At 35.6% G+C, this 10,703-nt stretch overlaps 1 protein-coding gene and 1 pseudogene across 1 annotated transcript in view; both read right to left on the reverse strand.

Moving 5' to 3' along the window:
• The window catches only part of Hpse2 (heparanase 2 (inactive)), a 905,948-nt gene that overhangs the window by 337,198 nt on the left and 558,047 nt on the right, over positions 1-10,703 (reverse strand). The window contains exon 4 of the mRNA XM_023709036.1: positions 6,651-6,824. Within this exon, the coding sequence (XP_023564804.1) occupies positions 6,651-6,824 (174 nt within the window). The remainder of the gene's footprint in view (positions 1-6,650; positions 6,825-10,703) is intronic.
• On the reverse strand, positions 1,556-1,852 carry LOC101583442 (annotated as a pseudogene).

Below are 10,703 nucleotides of genomic sequence, written 5' to 3' on the forward strand. Positions count from 1 at the left end.
TGGGATCACAAGTCCGCATCTTGTACAGCAATTAACCACTAAGAAGAATATATGCAGTGTATTATTTGTTGAAACTGTCCTTCCGATATGATTTGAAACTGCCTCATTGCTATCTGTTTGTCAATAAAACTTTGAAAAAAAATAAAATAAAAAAAAGAAAAAAACAGAATGAGTTCAAATAAATAACTTAATGTTAAACTTCAAGCTTCTAGAAAAAGAAGAGCAAGTCAAGCCCAAAGCTCATACAATGGACAAAATTATAAAGATCAGAGAAGAATCAATGCAATGGAGACTAAGAAAATAATGCAAAGAATCAATGAATAGAAGAGTAGGCTCTTTAAAAGACTAAACAAAATTGGGAAACCCTTAGCTAACCTTATCAAGTAAAGGAAAGAAAAGGCTCAAACCTGTGCAATTAGGAATGAAAAGGGTGAAACCAAGGGTATCCTGCAGATACACTTGCAAATTAATTTAACCAAAGAAGTGAAAGAACTCTAAAGTGAATATTATCTTACTCTGAAGAAAAGAAATTGGGGCTGGTGAGATAGCTCAGCAGATGAAGTGCCTGCTTAAGCAAGCTTAGGTAAGTGCAGGGACTGAGGTTTAACCCTCAGTACCACATGCCACACCAGCCCAGCCCCTCAAGGGCTACAAAAAAAAGCCATTGGAAGAAATTGATGATGACATTAGAAATAGAAAAATATATCCTTCTCCTGGATCAGCAAAACTAATATGATCAAAATGCTTATATTTCCAAAACTGATATACAGATTTAATGCAATCCAAATGGTATATCATACCTATCTAGAGAAAACAGACATAAAATTCACCTGACACCAAAAAAGATCCAGAATAACAAAAGCAATCTTTGGTAACAAAAAGCAAGTAGGTGTTATCACAGTGCCAGACTTGAAGTTTTACTACAAAGCTATGGTAATTAAAACAGCATTATCATGGCACAAGACAGACATGAATATCAATGGGACAAAATATAGGAAATGGAAACAACTCAAGGCAACAAAGCTATTGTATCTTTAATAAAAGGGCCAAAAACTTATGGGAAATAGAGCATCTTGAAATATGGTGCTGGGGGCCTGGGAGATAGCTCAGTAGAATAAGTGCCTGCCTGGAAAGTGCAGGGTCCTGAGTTCAATCCCTGGTAAAAAAAAAAAAAAAAAAAAAAAAGTGCCGAAAGAATTAAATAATTACATGCTGAAGATTGAGTCTAGACTCATATATTTCACCATATGCTGAACTAAAATAACTAAGTTTTAAAACAGAAATAATCTAGTAGAATATAACAGGTACAACTTTTGAAGACAAAGACATAGGCAAGCATATTTGAGAAATTATGGAACCCATAAGTTTCACAATAGCATCCCCAAAATGAAGTGCTTGGGAGGGGAAAACTACACAAAGACATTTTGGAGCCTCAGTGTAAGAAGCTGCTCCTCATGGCTGAGTAGCCCAGCAGGATGATTTACATCATGGTTCCAAACATGGGCTTGCAGGTGATAAAGGGTGGCAGCTGCATGGAGCTGCGCAGGTCAAGGGGCTAGAAGTAGGCCAGCTTGTCATGCCTGGACTTGTTGGTCTCATAGGCAGCCAGCACCAGGGGCTGGTTCTTATGTGGGAGGCTCTTGAACACCCACAAATGCAAGAAATTCTTGACCCCAGTGTCCACCTTGATGAAGTAGTTGGTCCCAGCCACTATCTGGCACTTGAAGGACATGGTCTTGAAAGCTGAGTACTTCTGATTTTCCTTCTCTTCAAGCTGAGCCCTCACTGCATCTGCAAGTTCCTATATCTTGGCCATGACTGGCTGCATGGTGGAAGGCACCCCATGCATCATCCTGGCAGTGAGCTTGCAGAGTCTCAAGGTTCACTGCAGTCCTGAAGGTCTACTCTTAAGCTTAGTGGCCTCATTGGCATTAGGGTATTTATTTGTTCCCATTCTTTTTCCTAATGTGTGAGTTCACAGCTATAAATTTCCCTCTAAGAACCCAGGACATAAGAGAACCTGTACTGTAACGTTCTGAAACACAGTGGTGTACCAATTTTTTGTTCAAGGAGATTATGGGGCCACAGAGGAAAGTGATCAATAATGTATAGTGGTCTTAAGGAGAGTCACCTAGAGAGAAAATATTCTCTCAGGCTTTCACAGAGAGCAAATTGGTCAAGCAATAGCTGTGACTCATCCAGATGGCTGACATGGACAAAAGATCTACAAACTGCTGTACAAGGCTTCAGGGTAAAGATTTGACTGAACTTATCAGATACAAAAGTTACAATTTTTGTTATATAGGTCTTGCTCTATCTTGGTCTTAACTATCCAGTTGAAAAGTATAAACATGAGCTATAAAAAGTAAAGCCATATTAATATGCTGAGCTGTGGAAGGCTAAATTAACAACTTCTGACATTGTCAGTTCTGTGGATAACCCACTACTATTATGGACTATTGGATTATATTCAATTATTTTGCTGAATTCATGTACCTACAATATGTGAATGGCAATAGAACACCAATCTCTCACAAAACTAAACAAAAAAGGGTGATGGAAATGAAGGACCATTTTGTAGTGAAAAAAATACATATATATCTTTATGCAAAATAGGATAGATATACAGCTACTTTCTCTTAGTTCAGTGAGAAGAGAGATTTACACTAATAGTGTTTAGTCAAGATATCATATCTGCATCTAGTACTCTGAATACTACAAACATAACAATATGCAATGTATTAATTTCTGTAACTGTCCTACTAACCTGTTTGGAAACTCTTACTATTTCTTTCTCAATAAAATTAACAAAAAATGATCATAATACAGAAAAATATATATCTATGTATATAACAACACAATTTATAATAGCTAGATCTTGAAAACAGCATACATGTCCATCAGCAGGATAAAGAAAACTTGGTACCTAAGTGCAATGGAATACTATTGCACCAACAGAAAGATAAAATTGAGGTATTCATATGTAAAAGGATGCAACATGAGAACACTAATGATAAGTGCAATATGTTAGACGTATGAGTCTAAATAATTCATGGCTTGTCTTATATTTATACAGAGAGAGAGAGAGAGAGAGAGAGAGAGAGAGAGAGAGAGAGAGAGAGAGAGAGAAATAGGAGATGGACAAATAGGAAGTAAGCAGAAGTTCAAATGAGTCCCCAAACTGCTTATTTCATTGTTTCAAAAATGTTGTAAGATATATGCTAATTTATTTCATTTATACTACTAGTTTCTCCAGTTAATTGAAAAGAAAGTTTTATATTATTATCCATTGTTTTTTCTTTATAAGAGAGAATCTTTGTGTCTCTCAGTAGCTACTTTGAAGATAATGATAGAGTATATTAACACTTGTTTATCTTTTATTATTTTGTTATAAAATTTTGTTTTAGATTTTCAAAATTGAAAATGTTCATGTCAATAAAACCCTTAGAACCAGAAAGAAGAGCTATCATAAAGAAGTCAACTAATAACAAATGCTGGAGAGGCTGTAGGGAAAAAGGAACCCTTTTCCACTGTTGGTGTGAGTGTAGAGTGGTATAACCACTATGAAATTCAGTGTGGAAACTCCTCCAAAAACTAGGTTGGAAGGCATTTCAACCCAGCTATTCCCTTTATGTGTATTTTTCCAAAAAAACTAGAAACATTGTACCACTGTGATATATTTGCGACCATGTTTATAGCAGCATAATTTGTCATAGCTAAATCTTGGAAATAACAAAAATGCCCATTACATGAGTAATGTATAAAAAAGACGTGGTATTTTATCCAATAAAATATCAGCTATAAAGAAAGACAAACTTGAGGTCTTTATAGGTAAATGGATGCAAATAGAGGCTATAATTATAAGTGAAATCAGACCCATATGTGTAAATATTGTATTGTCTCCCTAGTGTAAGAACCTGAAAGAATAAATAAGATCTGAAAAGAATAGTAGATATAGTAAAATGGAAAGAAACTGAACATAGGGAATAAAAGATAAAGAAGAGGGAAAGGAAAAAAAAGTAAGGAGGAAAAATCCTGCAAGTACACATTCATGATGATTGTGGTTCTCATTTCCATCACTTTTTAAAAAGTAGTAGTTAATGTTTAAAATTTTCACTTTGACGAACTCTATATGATAATACCTATAATCTGAGCAACTACATCAAAGACAGCCAAATGCAATACAAAAACCATGGCTGAATACCTCTCATCTTATTCTTCTAAATGTGTACTGTTTCTAATGTCTTATCAATTGGCATATTCTCTTTAAAATAAAATTTTTTTAAAAAGTAAAAAAGGACAAGAAAATAATTAGGTTTCTTGAATTAAACGTTATTGTTGAATTATTAGACCAGTCTTACATACCTTTATCTATTAATTTGAACAACAGATTTTATGATGAAAATATGTAATACAACAACCATTGTTAAATTTTTATTCTAGTTGTGAAATTCTGTACCATATGTATTGTTGTTTGTTATTCTGTTTCTGTCCTTGTTTGTATTTACTTTTACTCTTCAAAATAAAATTAAAAATAAGTTTAAAAAAAGAAAAAACCAATAGAGACAAAAATGGTTGCTTACAACTGAGACTAATGAAGATTTATTTGTGAGGTATAAATATGTTCTGAAATTTATTGTAAGGAAGGTTGTAAACTGTGTGAATATACCATAACTTATGGAATTCTATACTTTAAAAAATAAAATAAGATGTAAAAAATTCCTTCATTCAATAAGAAAGAGTAAAGCAGTGTAAGAGGAAGGAAAACAAAAGTTACTTTCCAATTAATGGCTACTCATAAGAAGGGCAATTATTCTTACAACACCCTCCTACTTTGCCATATTATTATGAAAATTTTAAATTTCAGAATGTAATAAGTACATGTATGAATACAATTGCGTGTGCACATGTACATACAACTATAATGCTCCAAACAAATATGGGCTAGCTACAGACTTACAAATCCATGGGTTAAGATTTTAAAATCAATTTGCAACTACAATTTTAAGAGAAGACAATGTTTATAAATTCAGTTATTTTGTTCTAAGATGTACCAAAAGGTAAATCAAAATTTAGATAATCAGAAAATTTTCAGATTTGTACTACCCTAAATTTTAACTATGCCCAACATTGCAGTCATGGAATCTACAGAATAGCATACATATCATACATAAATAAATATCATTGATAAAATACCATTGTTCAGGAAATGTTTATCTAAACTGCCATGGACTAATGTTCTATGGAAATAATGGTAGATGCTGCTTTCAGACAGACAGACAGACAGACAGACAGACAGACAGACAGACAGACACGCACACACACACACACACACACACACACACACACATCATACATGATTTTCAGGATTTCATGCAAGATGAAAGCCTGAATCTTTTTTTTGTGTGTGGGGCCACTCAGGATGCCTTCAGAGCAGGTCTGGTTTGGCTTGAGGATGAGGGGATCGAACCACAGCATCCTGAGCTTGACTGCTTTGTTTCAGCAGGCACTTAAACACCTGAGCTAATGGGCAGGACCCCCTGAAGCTTTTTTAAATATTTACTAAGAATTTTTTTTTTAAGTTGTATTATGGGGCCAGGAAGATAGCTCAGTAGAATAAGCACTTGCCTGGCAAGTGCAAGTGTCTGAGTTCAATCCCCGGTTCTACAAAAAAAGAAAAAAAAAGATGTATGTATGTGCGTAAGTATGTACATATATTTGGTACAGAGTCTCGCTACACAGTTTGGACTCATAGTGATCCTCATGTCTAAACCTCCCCAGGGCTGGGATTATAGGCATATGCTACATGCCTGGCTTCAGTGGCCAGCAAGGAGCAGCGTTCTTTGCACTGGCAAGAACTTAGATCACTGAGCTTGCTGCCTGCTCCTTCTTAGAGGTTTGTTTTTTTGGTGTTTTTTTCTTGCAGCATGGGGGATCGAACTTGGGACCTTGTGTTTATGTGCATGATAGGCAGGCGCTTATGCCACTGTGCTATCTCCCTGGCCCCTAAGAATTTCAAGATTAAAACAGAAGAAGAGTAAACCAAGCTTGGGTTTTAGGACTTGGGTCCTATGTGACTGCAGACATTGCACACCCCTGAAACAAGCTTTGGCCAAGTGCATTAAGAAATGCTAGAATGAAAAATGTTGAACAGATATCTTTGCAGCAGAATTTCTCAGAGTTTTTATATGCTAGTGTGGATTTTGAACCTTCACAAGGTTCATATATCATATAGCATCTCTGTAATATATTTGATCAGAGCTCTTTCAAATTATTATTTTAGAAAATCATCTGGCAGGATAGATTTTCCATAGAAAACACATTATACAATGAAGCTCAGGCTATACAAAGGGCCTGTGTCTGGCTTAACATTTATTTGCTACTAATAAATCACTATGCTTTCTCTATTCTGTGGCATCTTCCCTATATTTGGAATGGATAACTATAGATACAAATAATGTGAATTCACTAAGGCTACTGGAGTCCACTAGATAGTCTTCTACTGTGTGGAGAATCAAATCGGTGGCCAAACATCCCAAATGTGTTCTGGGCCAGTGTACTAGAGACAACCTCACAGACGTTATCCCAAGCCATTTTATCACCTCACCCTTTTACCTTGTTAATTTAGAGGAAATAACATCATTACTTACCATTACCCAGTTCCCAAGAAATGTTGTACTTTTTGCTGGCGCTGTACTTCAACAGACTCAGAGCACTAGAACTGTTCCAGGAGTTATTGGGATTACGACGCAATGCGTTTAGAGCAAAGATCAGGTGGAGTCCAGAGCAATCAGCAAAGTTATAGAGTTTATCTAGAGACCTGGCTGGGAAGAAGCAGAGAAAGGCTTGTAACTTTTAAGCCAATATTACAGTAAAGAAAAAATATGAGCTAAAATTAAAAATATCTTCCTGTGAACTTCCTGCTAACAAGGAATGATACAGACTTCAAAGAGGGATTCTTTTTTTGTCTTAGATACCTTTCAAGGTGATTTCAGAAAGCAGCACATAAAGGGTTGAAGGTTTAGCTCACTGACAGTGCACTTTCCTAGCAGGCAGAAAGCAGTGTTTGATCTCTGACACAGGTTTTAAAAAAAGACTGTATACAGAATTCCAGACAAATGTTGCAAATTGGCAACAATATCACATTTACAATGCAATTTATTCAACAAAAAATAGCTGTTGATGTTTAATACAAGAATATTCCATAGAGTAGTGGGATTTCTAACTTTTCTGGAAAAATATAAAGATCTGAGACTGTTGGGTCTATATTCTTGCATGACATGACAGAGATAGTGTAAGGGTACAAAGCCAAGAAAGAAGACTCACAAGTGAGTCTTAAAAAATAATTCAACCTTCCAGGACTTCCAAAATGTATCACTGAAGCCCATAATTCTAATATTTCTAAGAATTAAAATATCATAACCATTACTAAAAATTTGCTTATTGTTGGATTGATCTGAGATATCATTAACTCTAAAATCATGTTTTTCATACCCATTTCATTTTTTAATTTCTGTTGCCACCATTCTTGTCTGGAACTCATTTCCATTTACATAAATTATTACAATGTCTGTACTTGCCTGTCTACTTCTAAATTCTTCCTTTAATTTATTTTCTCTTAATCAGTCTCATCAGCTACATTACTTCCTCAAATTCTTAAGGGATTTTCAAGACCACTTTCTTCCTTAGTTCAAGGCCTTCACAATTCACCCATATCCTTTACTCCTAACTTGGGCCTGTATCTTTCAGGGTGCTTCGTTTATGCCCGTTCTTTTGACTACTGAACTTTGGTCTAATATGTTTTATTTGGCATATCCATTGTCTTTTTTTTTAACATAGCCATATGTTATAACATAACATATTTTATGTGTTCTTTTACACAGTGTTTCCTAACTATATAAATAGTGTATCCTTATGGATAACATAACTTATGAATAATATGTTGACAGAACATATAGTTGTAAGTTGTAAAAGTTGTAATTACTAATATTATTTTGCAAAGAGGGCCAAATTCTTTACTATTTCTTACCCAAGTCCCTCATGCAGAGTTTCTCAAATGGGGCTCTACGCAATACTAGGGCTCCACAAGTGATTGCTTGGAGCTTTGAAAAAGATGATGCAGCATGAGCAAAGATGCCCCTGGAGCAATGTTGTTATAGATCTCTAGTCCTTTAAAGTAGGAGAATCATAATAAGTAAGTTGAAACTATTATTAGTTTTTGAAGTGAGATATAGCCAGGATGCAATTTTTACCTTCCTACATGTGTGCAAAATAATCTTTTAAGAAGCAACAAGAACAAGAAAATAAATTATCTGTTTCAGTACAAAATAAAATCCATGTGACTATCTCACATTCTTCCTAGAATTATGTTACCAAGCAAAAAGAGGGCACAGGTTTTATAATACAGAGATAAACTTACTTAATTTATTACAAATAACAAAATTAAATTTAACTCAAAGGGTTCTTAAAGTGATCATAAAATGAACACATTAGTATAATCATTATTATGATTATGTACATGCCACCCAAAAAGAAAAGGTTACTTTTAAAAATATATATATATTTGGTACAGGGTCTCACTACACAGCTCGGGCTCAGTAGTGAGCCTCCTGTTCTCGGCCTCCCCAACGCTGGGATTATAGGCATGGTCTGGTGGCCTGCTCAGAGCTCCCAGGGGAAGGTCTGGCCCCACATGTGGTAAGAAAAGGACACTTTTAAAAGTTTTTTTAAAATTGTATTTTAGGCTATAATTTCATTAATATTGTTTGACCTTCACAATAACAAAATTAAAATGCATCTGTAGGTATATTAAAGTGATCACAAAATGAACAGATGGGTATAATAACGATTATCTACATGACACTCAGTATGAAAGTGGTATTTAAAAAAATCTCCTGTAAAGTATACCTAAAACTATAATTTCATTAATACTTTGCCCTATAGTATTAGTTAATTTCTATTCAACAGCATTAATACTTTTTGTTTGTCTTTTTGTGGCCATCTCAGCCCACCCTAGGAGTGGAGGACTGCCAGGCATGTGGTGCTGGGGGCTGAACCGCGGTTCCTGCATACTTGCCTAAGCTTACCTACGCAGGCGCATTAGACCGCTGAGCTCTCTTGCTAGCCCAATACATTTCAATATATGAAATGTTAACTAAAGTAAATGCATAACCTTTATTTAAATTAAACAAAAAAAGTTTACTTTTAGAAAAATTATATCTGATTTTGGCTGACACCGGTTAGTTGACAAAAGCGCATTATATTTGCTTTACTAACTTTTCTAATTCATGACTAATGGCCAACTAGATAGCTCAGCAGACTAAGTGCCTGCTTGGGCAAGCACAGGGACCAGGTTCTATCCTGGGCACCACATGCTGCACCAGCTCCTCGCACAGCCATGGTGGCACAGGCCTGTAATCCCAGCACTAGGAGGCTGAGACAAGAGGATCACTATGAGTCCAAGCTACATAGTGAGACCCTATACTAAATATATTAAAAAGAAAAAAAATCATGACCAAAGCAAAGTAGTGTTAATTTTAAGGAAAAAAAAATTAAGTGTTTTTTTTTTTCTTTGCAAGAGTGATCATCCAAAAAGTTGTTTTCAGATTTAAATAGAAGTAAAATGGATTAGGGTATGACAAAGCCAGCTGAGGAAGCAGGTATGATCTGTTAATTATAAGATCCCAGGACACATGCACAGAATGGTCTACAAATCCCTACATATTATTGCACGAATTGGAGCAGGTTTTCAATAGGATAGCCCAGATTTGATGTCAACCTGAGGTGCGAGATCCCAGCACCACCTGTCAGGACCCATGCATAGACATTCTCATGGGTTATCTCAAGATTTAGACAGCATCAAAGGCCACAGACACCACGAAGAGCTAGTTATCATGGCTTCCTCCTGATAGCCCATCCTGTGTCCTCCAGGGTTTACTTTTATCTGGTGTTTTCCTCTTTCATTTGGCCCAGGTTCAATCTGCACAGCAAGTTTCTCCCTGGCTCTTTACTTTTATTTTTTTCAAATAAACTTTACCCTTCCTTTTTGCTTCTTTCTTTCAATTCTTTGAGATGAGAAGAACTTTGGATTTAATTCCAGAAGAAGAGACAGGAAACTCAAAATCTGGTAGCCTTTTTTTTTTTTTTTTTTCTTAGAGAGGGTCTTGCTATGCAGCCCAGGCTGGAATTGCAGGTGTGTGCTTGAGTTGAGTCATGTTTATTTGGCACGCCACTTTAAGAAGGAGCTACCCAATTACGTCTTAGCATAGCCAGCCAAGACTAAAACTCAGGTACTGGAGACCACCATAAGGCCTATGTTATACATAAATTCTGTTTCTTTCTGACAAACATTTTGCTTTTTTCCCTCTCTCTCCTTTAAACTGAGAAGTGACAGACTCATCTCAAGGTGCTGTGGGGAGCTTCCTGTGCTGTCCATGGGAATGAGGAAAGAAAATGTAAGATTTATTTTTAGCTGTAGCTGCTCATACTGTGGGCCTTTATTGTCTATATATTTGTTTGTTGTACTTTGCTACGTGCTTTGGAGATTAACCTGCTCTTCACTTTAGTTTTGTAAATTGCTTTTATTTCTTAGTTTTTGTTGTGTTTATTTGCTATTTCATTTCCCTTCTTTTTCTTTTCTTTGTTCTTTTTTCTTTGTTTCCTGTTAGGGGGATGTTTAACCTGGTCGCTGCTTACTCTGGTTT

This window comes from Octodon degus, unplaced genomic scaffold (assembly GCF_000260255.1).
Source record: "Octodon degus isolate 3935 unplaced genomic scaffold, OctDeg1.0 scaffold00010, whole genome shotgun sequence".
Lineage (NCBI taxonomy): Eukaryota > Metazoa > Chordata > Mammalia > Rodentia > Octodontidae > Octodon > Octodon degus.